This window comes from Alosa pseudoharengus, unplaced genomic scaffold, assembly GCF_046254945.1.
Source record: "Alosa pseudoharengus isolate Yale_2024_CS ecotype anadromous, Long Island Sound unplaced genomic scaffold, YU_APseudo_1.1 YU_APseudo_1.1_scf_23, whole genome shotgun sequence".
Taxonomy (NCBI): domain Eukaryota; kingdom Metazoa; phylum Chordata; class Actinopteri; order Clupeiformes; family Clupeidae; genus Alosa; species Alosa pseudoharengus.
The window spans coordinates 9695583-9712413 of record NW_027468685.1 but is presented as its reverse complement, the minus strand read 5'-3'; the positions used below and the strand labels follow the sequence as shown (position 1 = coordinate 9712413).

Here is a 16831-nt window from a genome sequence, read left to right as displayed (position 1 = left end):
CACAAAACATTTCAGCAGTGTTCTAAAGGCCGGTAGAGCGGGGGCGCTGTAGACCTAATATAACTAGAAATACTTATCGCATCACATCACGGATGCAATAGTCGCATGGCAGTGAGAAACACGTATTTCCAGCGGTGTTCTCACAGAGTAAGCAGGTGACTTCGTCCTTGCAACCGGACATCGATTTCCCTGTCAGATCTAAGTTCTCCGGGTAAGGTTATTTGGATTGAACATGATATAGAGCTCTTCTCATTATGATATTCATGTTTTAATACGATATACTTTTAGCATGGTAAGTAGCCTAAATTAGGCAGTGTTTGTCTGTTGCTAGGATTGGGCTAAGTTATCGCTAGGATAGATAGTTAACGTAACTAACGTTAGAATCTTATCTACCTAGCTTCTATCCAAATAAGTGCCTCTCTCTCTCGTCGACAGACACGTAATTTACAAGACAAGGAATTATATTAGGAATTATTTGTTAATCGGAAGTTGTAGAGATAACAGATCTGTAAATCTCTGGAACCGTTTCTAATACAACTGAGTTATGCAAACTTTTAATTACGTGGTAAGCTATGCATTTTCTAACGTTACAAACACATTAGCTTAATTAACGTGAACGTTATGTTAACTTAACGTTATCCTAGCAGTCGTTGTAACTGTGTTTTGGCAGAAAGACCTGTTGCCATAATGTTGTTTAGGCATATCGATATCTGTCAGCCGCCATGTCATGATCGTAAACAGAACATGATTCCTTGTTGCTAATATGTTAACTACCTTGATGTATTGCCATGTTGGGCCTATAATGGTTGTGGTTGCTGAATGAACCGAGTTCTTCATTCAGACAGTCACAGGGTAGCTTTCTTGGTTAGAATGTCTTCTGGGTTTCGAGAGACATTGGATTAAGGACCACACATAATTCACATTAGCTAGGCTACAAACTGTAAAAAGCTGACAATTGCAAGGATTGCAAGAACTATTTGCATTACCTTGACTGAGGTTATTATTTTAAAGTGAATGGTTCTCTATTATTGAAATAAAACAAGTCAGTGTCATTTACGATGGCAAGCATAATGTAAGCAGTTGACTTCCTACTACTTCAAACAAGCGTGGTTATAAGGCTGAAAAACAAAGGGGTTTAAAGGAAGTTGAATCTAGGACATTTGCACGTGATATCCTGGGGTCAACTAACCAAATTATGCCCAGCTTGCATTTAGAGCATTTGAGCTTGATAACTTAAACTCTCCGAGCTCCTGTAGTCATAGAAACTCATGTGGTATTAAAATGGTTGTTTTTTGCATGGTATTTATTTAGCCATGACCATATTCTTCACAACCCTGTACAGTTGATCTCAGGTGGTGGTCCTGATTGTCAGGATGACCACCCTCATCCGTCGAGGCAAGCGTGCTGCTGAGACGTCTGTGGCAGACGGACGCGGTCCTGAGGATGTGGACAGCCAGGGTGGTGGTCACTCTGAGGAAGAGGATGACTATGACTCCTCCAAAGCCCTCCGGCTCACTCTTATGGAGGAAATCCTGCTATTGGGTCTCAAAGACAAAGAGGTACTGTCCTGTCAGTCTGCAACAGCTTTCAATTATTGTCACTTATCATTAATAATAAGTCGATATACAGCTCTGAAAAAAAAGAGACCACTGCACATTTTTCTGATGTCATCCTACAGTTACTGAATGACATTCGAATGAGTTGACGGTCATATTCAAAATTAAGAGACCACTGCAACCGGTCTCTTAATTTTGAATTTGAAATTCGAGATTCGTCACTCAGCAACCGTAGGATGACATCACAAAAATGTGCAGTGGTGTCTTAATTTTTTTCAGAGCTGTATGTAGGGAATGGTCCTTTGTGCAATAGTAATAAGTAGCTGTATAGTAGTGAGTGCTAACTTTGGGTTTCACTCTCAAATGTTTATCCCCAGAACTGTTGCATCATTGATATTGTGGCTGTTTATGGTCTAATTTAGTTTGAAATGAGAAATGCCGTGTTCTTTGTCTCTTTGTGTTAGAGGCATATAAACTGAACTTCGGTTTCAATAAAGTTACGTAAGATATTTTTAGATGATGCCTTGCATTGATAGACTGGGGTTATTAAAGATTATATCCTATAGTGGTGATTTTCCCAACCAACTTTTGTAAGGCTATGTGAACGGTGCAGGTCATTGTGTGGTTAAACATAGCAGTCTTTCCAGTTTAGTCGCTGTGGTGTGTCTGTGTGTGTGAGTTTGACCGAGTGGGAGTTTACCACTTGACTCCATTGAGGGATCAAACCGGTCTAACAGGGTTGGTCAGATTGTCGCCTGAAGGATGTATCTCAAATCTTAGGCCACACACATTCTTCAGCCTGTGCCTCATAAAAGGCTGCCACATTGTCGTTTTTAATCTTGTTGAGTGTTTGATCTTGTAGACTAAAATAACTTTGACCTAGTCATGTTGTCATGTTGTTCAGGGCCATGCACAAGGCTTCTGGGACCTGCTCCTCTGATTTGGTCGTGTTTCTTGGGATAGGTTGACATAGTTTGATTTACTTGAAATGATATTCCTAATCTCTTCCTCAGGTCACTGTGTAACTTGATGCAGACAAACAGAAGCCATATCTTTCTTTCTCAGACAGATCCCACCCTTTGTTTAGAGTGGAATGCTTGCCATATCTATAGATTTACCAGAATGGGCATGATGACAGTAGGACTTAATAGAGTGACGATGTGAATGAAGTAAGAGTCCAACACTTTGCTACAGACAGGTTGTGGGAAAGTTCACCGTGGACCATTCACTAGAGGGCCAAACTGTTGCAGTTAGCAAAACACTGCATACACTATGCAAGATTCTTACCTTAATATAACCTCTACAAAGCCAATTTGATGGTAAACAAACTTGTAATAGGGGAATCGTTCATGTAGCATAGCCATAGAACATAGCCGTCGCTAACAAGAGAACCAGCAATACCACTTCAAAAATTGTGAGAATCGTGAAACATTACCTCGTCAGAAGATATAGCTCTTTGGAGATCGTTTTTGCCTGTTGTTACTCTTTCGTCTCCACAAAAAAGCATTTTCATTGTGTACAGGGAGAACAAGCCATGAGAAGTAAGCTATTTACAACGGCAAAGTAAAATATAAATATATCGCAACTTTGGGCGAGCTCTAGAGTCACCAAAAATACCTGAAACTGCATAGGATGCCTTTAATTGTGACATTTAAATGGCATGTGGTGTTGCTAAAGGGCAGAACAGTCCCTAGGCAACACTAGAAACATGTCAATTTGACATGTCCCTCAAGGCAACCAGATAGAACTTTCTTTGTTACATGCCTTTTGTGTATGTAGTACCTAGGAGGAGTATGTAGGAGTTAAACTCCTTTTAACCACTTATGCAAATTTTGAGCATTGAATCCTCTGCGTTGAAATAATATACAAAAACAGTAGAAAATGTGCATTTAAGAAGATATTTCAATGACAGAAGGGAATGGATTAACACCCGACTCGCATAGGTAACACAAGTTTATTTACATTAAACTGGAGCGAGAATTTAATGACAACACATGATATTTAACAAAACATTTCTATTAAAGCTGGCCTGGGCAACCCGAAAACTGTTAAAAATTCCTTTTGTGGTATTTAATTCGCTTCACAAAGCCAATGGAAACCCAGACAGATTTCCTTGCCAATTTTTCATGAATGAGCTGAGAAATATGAGCATTTGAGTTAAATCTAAACCCAGCTTGTGTGTTGTGGTGTCTTGTGCCACATGGTTTGCTGTTTCAGGGCTACACATCGTTCTGGAATGACAACATCTCCTCGGGGCTGCGGAGCGGCATCATGATCGAGCTGGCTATCAGGGGCCGCATTCACCTGGAGCCACCCACCAAGAGGAAGAGGAGGCTCCTAGACCGCCAGGTTTTTATCTCTCTCCACCTTCTCTCTCTCGTTCTTTCTCTCTCGTACTGGCTTACTCTTGTTCTATCTATCACTTGCTCGCTCACTCACACAACACTTAATCTGGATGGGCCAGTAAGATCTCACAGATATTTACATTTATAAAGTTAAAGTTCTTACAGCAGCAACGAGTAGGTTGACGTGTAACAACATAGAGTTTTCACACACGCCTACCTACACGCACACCGCACACACACACACACACACACACATACACACACACACGTACATCCACTTTGCTTGTTACACCCCACACAAAGTGCCACTGAATCTGCAGATTGCAATTGCTTCTCAAAATGTGTGTAGTTTGCACACAGATATAAAAGATCCATTTCACTCTGACAGCCAGGCTACACCTGGGTACTCCAACTGTTTGCAGAGCGAAAAAATAGCTCCATTGATTATAGTGGCAGCTAATGGTTGCAGCATACGCCCTGAGAATGGAACGCTTCAGCTTCGTGCTTGGTGTGGCCTGCCTGTGAGAATTAAAACTATGGACACATCTGACCTGTGAGGCTCATAAATTAAGCAGGATCTGTGTGGGCCTTTAATGTTTGCTAAGGGCTTGGAGTCCGGTGATGTTGACGGGAAGGCCACTGTAAAGCATGTGTTTGTCTGTGTGTGTTTGTGTAACCTGAGTGTGACAGTGATTCTACGCATTCATTCAACTGATGTCAGTCTTCACGTATCGTTTCAACCTATTGGTTTTGCTACCACATGACTTGAATGCAATTCTTTGAGAGGGAAGTGTAATATTAGGTTATTGTCAGCCTATTTGAGTAACATATCCTGGATAAGTTAAGCCATTCACACACACCTTATTATTTCCATAAACCATACGACCCCATGTGTTGGGGTCGTTCGTTACTCAAAAAAAGTAATGTGTTACACATTACTCGCTACTGTAAAAAAATACTAATCCCTTACATTACTTTTTTTCTGCTGCGTTGAAATGTTTCTACGGACGCTGTTATTTATTATTTAATTAATGACATTGTATGAAACATTAGGTAGCATAATAGTCTATTACACTACTCCAACCAAGGTTGTGCTGTAGGCTTCCAGGCATTTCTTACAGATAGCTAATCATTTTGTCTTACTGAAAGCTGCCTTCAAGCTGCCTTCACAAACACAGCACCTCAGCGCTGCTTTTAAAAATTGTGCAAATTTGAATTGCTTTATGGAAGCACTGCTGCCCAGCTCGCGCACCCTCCCTCACAAGAAAGATAGATAGATAGATAGATAGATAGATAGATAGATAGATACTTTATTGATCCCCAAGGGGACATTCAAGGTCCCAGTAGCTTATCACACCACACACAACAACATAAACAGGATGATAAAAAAAACAAATCCACATGACAATGTTGAATAGAGACACGCATACTTTTTTTTAACTGCTTTGAGTGAAGTGAGCTCGCTAGCTGCGCACCTTCTGTCATTAGTACTAGATGCTCTTGTTCACATTGAAAACAGTGGCAGTCCTAGCTTAGTCCTATAACACCCTGAAATCTCTTTGGAGGCAGTTCGTGGTGTGAATGACTTCAGACATTAGTCATTAGTTAGTTGTGCACTGTTTCCCACTCTCCCGCTCAATATTAAGCTAACAAATACTTGGATGGGTTTTGTTTTTTAGTGAATGTTCGCGCCCCCCTCCCAGAAGATGCACGCGTGCGCACACACACACACACACACACACACACACACACACACACACACACACACACACACACACACACATTCTCACACACACACACACACACACACACTCTACAGTAATACCGGCAACACAGTTTAACTTAAAATGCACTTGCTACTGCAAAATGTTGAACAGCAGATTTTTTTTATACTGGTGAATATTTTGTCTTTTATTTTTAGCTCTTATAAACGTCCTGATTGTAATTAGGAAAGCAAAGAAGTATCATCTTAAGCCAAAAGATTGTCTCGGAGGCAGTGCTATAGCAGGCGGCCTGATTCCACGCACCCTGCTCATGACGGGGTAAAGCACACCACGGCAACATGCGTCTCCGCGGCTTGAGGAGAATTCCTATTTCCTAATAGGATAATCTCAAATAGGAGAATGAAGTCATCTTTGCTCACACACTGTTAGTAACTCGAGTGTGATTACCAGTACTGCATTTAGAACAGTAACACGTTACAATACTCATCATTGACGAATGTAATGTGATTACACCCAACTCTGACCATAACACAGGCTTGTCAGATAGAGACACATTTCAGTTTGTTTGTTTCTGTTTGTCTTTATTTGTTTGCTTTCATTACATGTCCACTTCACTTTCACACCAGAAAGCTCATACACAGAATGATTTGCACATGTCTGTATCCAAAACTGTACCCTGTGCCAGTTAGATTAGCAACGGTTCCATAGCCAGGCTGTTCAAACAGATAAGAAAGAGGTAGCCTTATCTGGTTGTGGTGTTGGGAGTAATGGATTTGGAGTTAAATCAGGCCGGTGACCTTCATTGGTGAAGGTGTGACGTCAGGCCTGGTGGACCTGGAGGGATAGGAGCTGGACGCTGGAGAAATTATAATAATTTTTTTTTTTTATAAAAATGTATTAATTATAAAAATAATTTGTCTGAAAATCACAGCCCTTTTCATTTCAAAGCCAAAGACTAGTTAATGTGAGTGCCAGCCTACTGAGGTCCCAGTTGTCTTTTCGTGGTCATACATACGTATATCCCATACACCCCCCCCCCACACACACACACACACACACACACACACACACCTGGTTCACATGATTGAGAGTCTTGCCCATTATCATTATTGAGAGTATATATACTTATACTTATCATACAAAGGTTAAACAAACTGAAGAACAAAAGTTTTTAAGGATGAACTGAAGTACATCCTATTGCCTTCCATCAGTATTTCACAAACCCTGTCGCATTACGACATCAGGCGTGCATTTGTTTGGCTAAGGTGTGTGTGTGTGTGTGTATAAAAGAATGAATATGTGAGTTTGTGTGTGTGTGTTAAGAGTGTGAGAGAGAGTGAGAGTGTGTGTGTTAGTGTGTTAGTGTGTGTATGTGTGTGTGTGTGTGTTGTAAAGTTGCCACTGTCTCTCCTGCTTCAGGTGTTGGTGCGGTCAGACGCCCCGACGGGGGACGTGCTGCTGGACGAAGCCCTTAAGCACATGAAAGCCACACAACCCCCCGAGACCGTAAGCAGCTGGATCCAGTTACTGACAGGTCGGTCCACCCCGTCACACCCAACGCAGAAATAGTCTTGAGTTCCTCTTGGAAGGGACCAATCACACTTCACCTGTTTCTCAGCCTTATCACTGGTAACTCAGAGCAGAAAATCTTATCTCAGATCACAGACATCTGGTAAACACACCTCTGGGTAAACACACCATACCCAAGAGGCCCTAAAAGGTTCTCATGAACCAGTAATCATTGAAAATTAGACGCTGTCAGCCAGTGGTCATCAGACAGAATAATTGGATAGAATTAGCCGAACTAATTGGATAGAAGCTTGTGTTTGTGTTCCCCAAGTGTCCAGTTGAGACGTGGAAGCTCTGCAGTCTGAACACATCGGTTTCTTTGGGCCAGATTATTGGGTGATTCCTACTTGATGATGGATACTTGGCTGCTAGTGAGCAGAACAGTCAGTACAGCCCCAAGTCAGATCCATACTTTATGGATCCATTAGATCCCCAAGTCAGATCCATACTTTATGGATCCATTAGATCCCCAAGTCAGATCCATACTTTATAATAAAGTATCTATCTATCTATTTATCTATCTATCTATCTATCTGTCGTTTTCATCGCTCTCTCATACCTCTACATAATATTAAACCTTTTACCTGCTGCTTTACACTTTAACTACAATATATAATGAGGAGCAGCGCTAAGCTCGGTTGAGCCAGGATATGCAGATTGTAGGCATATAGATAGAGCAAATACACCACATGTGACTCATGAATGGTTCAGTGCCCTTTATGGAATGGAATTCCTGAATGGTCATGGAATGATTAAATAGCACCATGCGTGGCTTTGAGGTCGCCACGGTTACCGGTAAATCTACTTCCTTATCTGTATGTCAAGGACAAAACCATTGCTTTTTATGTTGTTGTTGTCCAGGCATTGTTAAGCTGTAACTTTTCGATCTTAGTATTCAAAGATCTGGTCAATTTATTGGTCATCATCAGGAACTATAAATAAAGGATATTTGCTTCAAAACAATGTGGAAATGCATTCATTCAAATACAAGAAGAAAAAAAAACACCTTTAAATGAAATACATACACCACAATGTGAGTGAGCAGTTGTGGTACATTTGTCTGTTGCACGTGCTGACGTGTGTGTGCCCCCCACCAGGCGAGACGTGGAACCCGATGCGAATGCACTACCAGATGCGCAACGTGCGTGAGCGCCTGGCCAAGAGCCTGGTGGAGAAGGGCGTGCTGACCACGGAGAAGCAGAACTTCCTGTTCTTCGACATGACCACGCACCCGCTAAGCAACAGCCAGCTGAAGGAGCAGCTGGTGGCCAAGCTGCAGGAGTGCCTGCTGGACCGCTGGGTGGGCGAGCCACGGCGCCTGGACCGCCGCACGCTGGCCCTTGTGGTGCTGGCGCACATCTCCGACGTGCTGGACAGCTCGCTGAGCTCGCTGTCGGACGAGCGCTTCGACACGGCGGCGGCGCGCTCCAAGGCCATGCTGGAGGCGGACGCGGACGAGCAGGCCTGCAAAACCACCTCGCCTGCCGACGAGATGATCTGGGCCGTACTGGCCGCCAACGCCTGAGGGAGGAGGTCCATGTGCCTGTGTCAGTGTGTGTTCGTATGTGTGTGTTAGGGCTGGGCGATATGGCTGAAAACTGTATCACGATATAAGTATTTCATATCAGTCGATATTGATAATTGTTGATTTTTATTTTTTTTTATTTTATCTATTTCAGATAAGGACCAGAAGGGGAAAAAAAGTTAAATTTAAACACTTTTTTATTTTAAACTTAACCTTCCTCTAATTTGAATCACCTCAGTTATCAATCAAAGCAAACAGGGAAAAGAAATAGCAACACAATCATGAAAAACACTTAAATAAATAATTGTGCACATAAGTCTGAATGAGCAGCACTGGTTGAAGCCTGGAAATATTGTAAACAAAGTAATTTGCTAGTTTATCATAGTAAGTCTACTGGTTCTGTTCAGTTTTCCCACGTGTGTTTAAGTTTTAAATGAATATTTTTCTCCTTGGGACAGGCCCGTTTGAGTCTTGGAAAATACTTTTCCATTTGCATCGGGATTGAGTTGATTAGAATTTAGCAGTCAATTTGAATGCAACAGTTTTGAACAAATTCGTGCAGCGTGCTAATGATGCTATGCCTAGAGAGAGAGCGCGCGCACGGGGCAAGGACTCATTGAGAGTCTGTGTTGAGGTAGGCCTACTTATCGTCTACTCTGGTAGAGTTGCACATACTAGCTACAATGCAAGCTATATTTAGCCTATTTATTTATGGACAACGTAAGGCGGGAGGTGTGTGTTGCTTTTAATTATCGAATGTTCTATCGAACGCATTTTTATTGATATCAATTACATGTCTATTGTGATACATATCGCTATCGTTTTATCGCCCAGCCCTAGTGTGTGTGTACCTGTGTGTGTATGTGTAACTGTGTGTATGTGTGTGTGTGTGCGTGTGCCTATGTGTACCTGTGTGTGTGCGTGTGCCTATGTGTAGCCTACCTGTGTGTGTGTGTGTGTGTGTGCGCGCGCGCATGTGTGTGCATGCACCTATGTGTACCTGTGTGTGTGTGTGTGTGTGTGTGTAACTGTGTATGCACGTGTTTGTGTGTTTGAAAGGTGTAGCTGATGGGAGAGGCCTTTCCCAATCCTTGCAATCTTGCTCTCTTTTCTTGGCTCATCACAGAGAAGGGAACTGGGGGCCATTTCCTCCACCTATGTGGCAATGGCTTAGTCCATCCTGGAGATGAAGCTATCAGAGGAAGATAATGAAGTATCAGAGTGATGTGTTGGGTTTTTATTTTCGTTTGTTTGTATCTTTAAAAAAAATCAAAGGTAACTTATTTTTCTATTTATGATTCTATTTTTTATTCTATTTATGGTCTTGGGGTCCTTTCAACTTTGAAGAATGTATGATAATCTCTCACATCTGCTGCTCTATAGACTGTATATACGTAAAGCTCTTTTTTAGCAAGAGGTCTTCTGTACAACTATTGGCCTGTGTACTATGTTCTATTTATGTTGACGGCCGAGTCCCCTTCCTCAGTTTACGGTCACTCTCCAGCTGCCTGGAGATGAGGAAGTGGATCAGAACAGATGCTGTCCACTGGTCTTGGGCTTTATTTTCTAATCATTAATCTCAGAGCCAGTCAGAAGCCCTGTCTAAACAAAAAAAGATTACACTTTTGTATGCCACATTTTCCTAATCTCACACACTCTGCAGGATCTGCAGGAAGCTATGCATTTTATTAAACCTGTGAAAAAAAAGTCTTATGTGGCTTTAAAAACATGTGTCTATTCTTTCGTGTTTTCAAAAAAAGGCATTTGTCATTGTCTGAAATATTTATTTTCTGCATGACACATTTTCTTTTACATCTTTAGGCCTACCTCCCAAAAGGAGTCACTCCAAAATACAGGCTAACTGTACGTACACACCGCTGCCGACTTGAGCTTCGAAGATTCAGAAAGTCATTCATTTTCAAAGGAAGCCGGCTTCTCTCAGCTGCAAGAAGCGGCAAATCCGTCTGCGTCGCGTTTTGGGCGTCAAGCAGAAATTGGTGAACTTTATGGTAATGAGCTATGGCGCGGTTCAGCGACCAGCAACCAATCGTAATAGACGGCCTAGTGGATAGAACATGATCGAACGTAGAATGCTGCCAGGTCAGAGCAAGCGTCCTTGACAGGGTGACCCGAGCTTCTTCGGTGTGTATGTACAGTTATACAGTCACTACTCACTAGCATTCCTGGCGAGCACTTACCTTGTCCACAAGGGAGATGAGTATTCTGGCTGTTATATATGGTTTACTTACACAGTGGGATGTTGATCATGACAGTGTTAAAGTTGCAACCAATATGAAGGTAGCAGCAGTGCTTAGGTAAGGATAATGTTCTTATTTGGACTCAAATATGAAACCACAAACTGACTTTTTTCAGAATAGAAGTCAGAATCCCCCAATGGTGCCATTTATTTAGGGATATAAATGGAAGTTGTGATAACCGGCCTTGGTTGCTCATGTTGGCAACTTGGCACATGACTGACATCCTCTGTAGCAGAGCTGAAAATCTCCAAGCTGCCGTCCATGTATCATTTCTACCTGTTCACTTGATTTTACCAATTGGGTGATCTGGCTGAAGGGTTGTGGCAATTAGCTGGTGTGGTGTATAGTTGGAACAAAATGTGGTAGAAGGCAGTTTTCCACCACTGCTTTTAAAATGTATCGACTTGTGAGCTACTGCAGTTTGATACATTTGCTGTTCATATGCAGGAAATACAACCTGTATTGCATAATACCGAATTTCAAAAGCAAGTTAACACAAAATACTGCTTTGCTGTACTCCAGAAAAACTACAGTACAAGTCCCATAAGTGCAGTTAATTTGTAAGTGACAGATGGGGGGGGGGCAACGTTTTCGTGTTAATCAAATCATCTTCGTAAGTTGGTATATGGTTAAATGACTCATTACGGGAGGAATGAAGGCTCTCGCCCGCCCCTACTGCCTGTACAAAGAATACCCCATTTGCAAGTTCGGTGTATCCTACCCGCCGACCGAAGCAGGATCAGTTTACAGCACAGAGGCAGGCTAACGAAACGCTAGAGATTGTTGCAAACGTGTGTATAATGGCAGAGCCGGTGAAAAAGCAGCGAAAACCCTTGACTGAAGACGCAAAAAAAAGGAAAAGAGCTTCAGACCGAGCGAGGGGGAGTTTCGTAGAGAAAAAGCATCAGGCTTGCCTGGTGTCCCTTTAAGTAGTGCCAGCGGACAGGAATTCACAAACGGAAACCAACTCAGAGTTTTAGCCTGCAAAAAAAAAAAGCTCCAACAGGACACAGGCAGCCTGAAGGGTCTTCAAAGTCATAGATATTAGAAAGCTAGATACCGCATTGGGCTCCAGAAGGTACGGAAATAGCGCCGCCATCTTGGTGGGGGCAACAATCAATGGAGGAGCATGTGACTGACTGGAAATCAGACAGGTGTCTGTGATTGTCTATGGTCAACACTTGCAGGCAATAAAGGTGCTGCCCCCATGGCGGCCGCGTTTACGATGCCACCTAATAGAACAATGAGGCATTTAGATTTCTAATATCTGTTCAAAGTAGTCAAAGTATTACCTGAATTACCTGACCAACACACCCACATGGAAACTGATACTGGAATCAAAGTGTGCTCAGGTCAGAAAAAAAAAGGCAAATAATATTAAGGAATTAAAATCATGTGACATTTGTAAGAGAGATACTACTTGCTGATAATTACGAACACTTGACCATAGGAACACAGAAAAAAAAGATTTATTCAAAATGTTTAAAATGTTAGACAATACAATAATTGCTTTTCTTTAAGCTCACATAATTGGGTAACAGGGGAACAGGGCAATGCCACACTCATTGTCATCGTTCCTTGCAATCTTGATGTAGCCCCTTTCGCCATAGTGTTTGCCCCAGCTGTTGAAAAGAGGGAGAAGTCAAACACTGAAGTGTCAAAACTCAGTCAAATGTTGTGGCCTTGTGGCAATTTATATACAGAGCAAAAATAGGCTGTAGGGGAAACAAACCTGTTTTTAACCAGCCAGTAGTCTTGTCCTCTAAGGGTGCCATAGCCTACCAACAGCACTCCATGGTTGACATTTTGGGAACACGCTGGATCCCTGTACACTCCTGTAGAACACGCCAAGAGAAAAACACCATGAAGGTTGTGACAGTTGACCCAAATACAACAGTCAGTCTAGTGGCCAAGGCCACATTTACAGAATTCAGTCAACATCTTAAAAATTGTACCAGAGTTGAGTTAAGCTTTTGAATCAGCCTTTAGAGCAACACTGCTTACCACTGCGGTAAAACATGAACGTCAGCCGAGAGGCATCAATAGCAACAGCAATTGGGCCGATGTGGGCGACCGCCTCCATGAGTGCCTGTTCATCCCCCTTTGGTAGGCAGTTGTAGCTGGTGCAGTTAGCCGCTCGATAACTGGGGTTATAACGACACTGGCCTTCCTGTTTTGGGGTGTGCGGGAAGCAGAAGAGTCAAACAGTTCAGCAACATTTGTAGTCAAGACTGTACAGGATTTAAACAATGGATATCACAAAGCAGAATCCCTCAATTCACACTTGAAATATTCTTGCAAGGACTAAAGTCACCGAGCCCCCATCAGAAGGACTTACAGCTCCATGTGAATCTGGATAGGTGGTTAGGGGGGCAAAGGAAAAAAAAAAAAACCTACTCTGCCCTCATATGGATAGTCCTTCTCTGAGTCAATGCCTTGGTTGTCAATTACATATTGGAAGGCATTGGTCATGAAGCCACCATTACAGCCATAAGTCCTGTACTTTGTAGCACAGTCCACCAGGTTCTGAGCGCTCAGTGACACCAACGATCCAGAGGTCTTCTTCAGCTGCCCCTCCAAAGCACCGACAGCACTGAAGGCCCAACAAGAACCACAGTTTCCCTAAAACACAAACCAGCAGACGAGACAAATCAGCTTGCATGCTGCACTAGTCAAGGATGACCCCGTTCACAGGGGCTAGCTAGTCCACAAGGTGTGAAGTCACAAACCTGCATCTTCACTTCAGTCACGAAACCTTTGGTCCTCCAATCGACAGCCTCTGGCAGTGGCCTCTGGTGCAGTAGAGGCCGTTTGCGTGGGCCCAAGTCCAGTTCCCGTGGTTCCAGAGTGCTGGTGAGCATGGCAATAAGCTCCCCTGACGCCTATTGCACAACAGAAGAGCCCTCCCATCAAAACTAGCCTAAGGGGCAAGTCCTTTCATTTGATAGAATGCCAAACAGCCATCTGGAATACATGAAAAGGGATGCGCCTTACCAGGTCACCCAAATGGTTCATGCCCAGCTGGTATGAGTGAATGCCAAGGGACGACTCCATGTTGTGTTGCTCAATCATATTGAAACGGTCCTCCCAAATACTGCGCCTTTTTAGCCTCTCAAACTGTGGGGGGGGGGGTTCAAACGGTGAAACTTAAACTTCTTATTACTAGTCACATTCTATTACACAGCAACATTTTTTTTAATGTCGTGCTTTACCCTGGTCTCCATCCAGAAACATGTAATGCAATCCAGACATTACACCTAAATTGACCATAATAAAAATTACTAAAATACTAACGAAGACAGGCCTACCTTGTGGGGATAGACTTTATTATAAGTCTTCTTCCAAACCATCCAATATTCATCAAGATCAGGATCAATAAGGGCCAGAGTGGTTCCACAGAACAAGGCAACCAAAAAGCTCCCCAACATATTGAACCTGTGAGTAATGAAGTTGTTTTAAATCAGTGCAACTTACTGTTGAGAAAGCATGGGCCCCAACTAAAACCCAACTTTTACAAAAGGCTAACAAAAACAAAAAAGCTTTAGACATTCTACATAAGCCCTATTGTAAGCCCAACATGCTGCACAAAATAAATAAAATGCATTTTCGTTACTAACATCTTTAGGTTCTAATTTGAAAGAGAACACAAACAATAGCTCACCTTTATTGAGAACAGGACGTGAGCAATTCGTGTGCTGGATCCACTTTTATTGGGCATGTAATCTGCTTATTCTACACCAATGAAGATTCCAAATCACCTGCGTCTGCAGCGTCCACCGGTTGCACAGGTGAGAGGCATTATGGAGTTTCTAACTGCTACACTGATTGGATAGTAAATGTGTGATCAGTGGTTTCAATGATGTCAAAGATCTGTGCGTGCTGGTGTAGGCCTAGGTCCAACGAGTAGCCGGGAATGGCTTAATTGAAATCCTAAATGAAGTAGGCCTACTCGCTTATTTTATGAAAAAAAACTCTTGATGACCATACCGCTACACTGTAGCATATCTAAAGTTGACACTTATAGCTCGATACGCGCTGCCTATGACGAAAACTAAAATGTAGGCATACCTTTTAAATGTGTCACTGCAGTAGCTAATGGAAACCAGCAGAGGGCAGTGTAGGTCACAGCTATGGTTCTGCAAGAAGTAATGGATTTTCTGAAGGCCAGCTGGTGTTTCTCAAGATTAGATTAGATTCAACTTTATTGTCATTTAGCAGAGTACAGGTACAGAGCCAATGAAATGCAGTTGACATCCAACCAGAAGTGCAAAGAAGCATTAAATACCAAGTGCAGGTTTAGTATGGTATTCTGTGCAGTTGTGTAGACAATAGAGATTAATAATGTACAGTGTATAGTTGGATAAATACAGGTTTTCCAGAAGACATGTCTACAAAGATAAGTAGAGTATATATGTAGAGTATAAATATGTACATTATATGTATATACATGTAATACATATATTGCACAGGGCGAACCGGACCCCGACGTGTAGCGGAGCAGCAGACCGCCGAATGTTGGGAAGGCCCATTCAAGTGAATGGAGCATTCTTCAGCATTATGAAGAGCCGTGTAATAAATATAAATATAATGTATAGTAAAGACCATGGTTTGGGTGGGCATCCTTGACAATGGATTTGGCTTTGTTTGTACAGCGTTTTTGATATGTGTTGTGGATGGAGGGGAGTTGGGAGCCAATAGTCCTTTGGGCAGATAACTACTCTTTGTAGTGCCCTTCGATCAGCAGCGTGGCAGTTGCCGTAGCCTACCATACAGAGATCCAGTTAGAGTAGGCTATTCTCTCAATGGCACAACGGTAGAAGTCTAATAGAATCCTAGGACATAGTGTGCTTTCTTCAGGGTTCGTAGAAAGTGAAGGGGCTGATGCGCCTTCTTCACCAGACTGGAGGAGTTAAGAGACCAAGAAAGATTTTCAGTGATGTGTAGGCTACCCCAAGGAACTTACACGTTCCGCATGTAGCCTACCTACCTGAAAACCTAACTTATTTTACTGAAGTAAAATTATGCTATTGTTATTTGGGTAAGATCAAATATTCTGTAAATGTGTCTACACATACACACACACACACACACATACACAAGCCCCTGTTTAAACCTAAACCTTAGGGAAATAGGGCATCCTTGTCTGGAGGCGTGGCTGTGAGACAGTGTGATCAAAGATTCTAGAATCTTTGGTGTGATTGAAGGCTACAGAGTGCAGGAATTTGAGTCATGCATTGCTATGGCAACATTCACAGTGCAGTTATATTAGTTTCATGACACTAGCCCACAAGCAGCATAATGACTATCCTGCAATCTCTAATCAAAGTGGTTTCGCAAAAAAAAAAAAAAAAGGGGACTTTGCAAATTTATGTTAAAATAAAAAAAAGAATCCAACTCCTGGGACATTCCACAGTAATAAAAGACAAAATGATACAATCCAACTATCCATTGTCTAATAAGTCTGATCTGATCTGATCAATCTGACTTTCCAAGCCCCACCGAAAACAAGAATTAGTGTTAATACCTTGCAAATACAAAATTAACTATTAAATTAAATGCATTCTAAGATTTACATCTTGTACAGCAACAATAGAGTTCAGGCTAAAATAAATTGCATGTATTGTTTGTTTATATCATGACATTCATCACATTCAGCGACTTCTAGTAGCCTACTAGCCTACAGAAGTCATCATGAAATAAAAATATTAGAATATAGAACTTTCATTTCAAATTCGTTATTTTTTATTTATCATTTAGAAAAGAGTGCTGTTTAAACCATAAACTGTTCTATATATACAGTCTATGGTTTAAACACACCAATACAACACGTCCACAGTAAGCCAATGTGCTTACG

General features: G+C 42.1%; 3 protein-coding genes across 4 annotated transcripts in view; 1 reads left to right on the top strand and 2 right to left on the bottom strand.

Annotated features, from left to right (window-relative positions):
* The window catches only part of LOC143140458 (ras-related protein Rab-25-like), a 230825-nt gene that overhangs the window by 166874 nt on the left and 47120 nt on the right, over positions 1-16831 (bottom strand). The window lies entirely within an intron of this gene.
* On the top strand, positions 107-10448 carry LOC143140456 (Golgi phosphoprotein 3-like A). Of its 2 annotated transcripts, none has more exons than XM_076301374.1 (5): positions 107-211; positions 1343-1559; positions 3774-3905; positions 7045-7159; positions 8292-10448. In XM_076301374.1, exons 2-5 carry the CDS (start codon positions 1374-1376, stop codon positions 8717-8719), a joined length of 861 nt encoding a protein of 286 aa, XP_076157489.1. In that variant the 5' UTR covers positions 107-211; positions 1343-1373; the 3' UTR covers positions 8720-10448. The 2 variants fall into 2 exon arrangements, with proteins under 2 accessions (XP_076157489.1, XP_076157490.1); XM_076301375.1 differs by having other exon boundaries at positions 206-292.
* On the bottom strand, positions 12500-14405 carry LOC143140455 (cathepsin S-like). Its single transcript, XM_076301373.1, has 7 exons — positions 14286-14405; positions 13965-14094; positions 13707-13852; positions 13375-13599; positions 12982-13147; positions 12710-12812; positions 12500-12599 (listed from the first exon to the last, which is right to left on the bottom strand). The coding sequence occupies exons 1-7, from the start codon at positions 14403-14405 to the stop codon at positions 12500-12502; spliced, it is 990 nt and encodes a 329-aa protein (XP_076157488.1).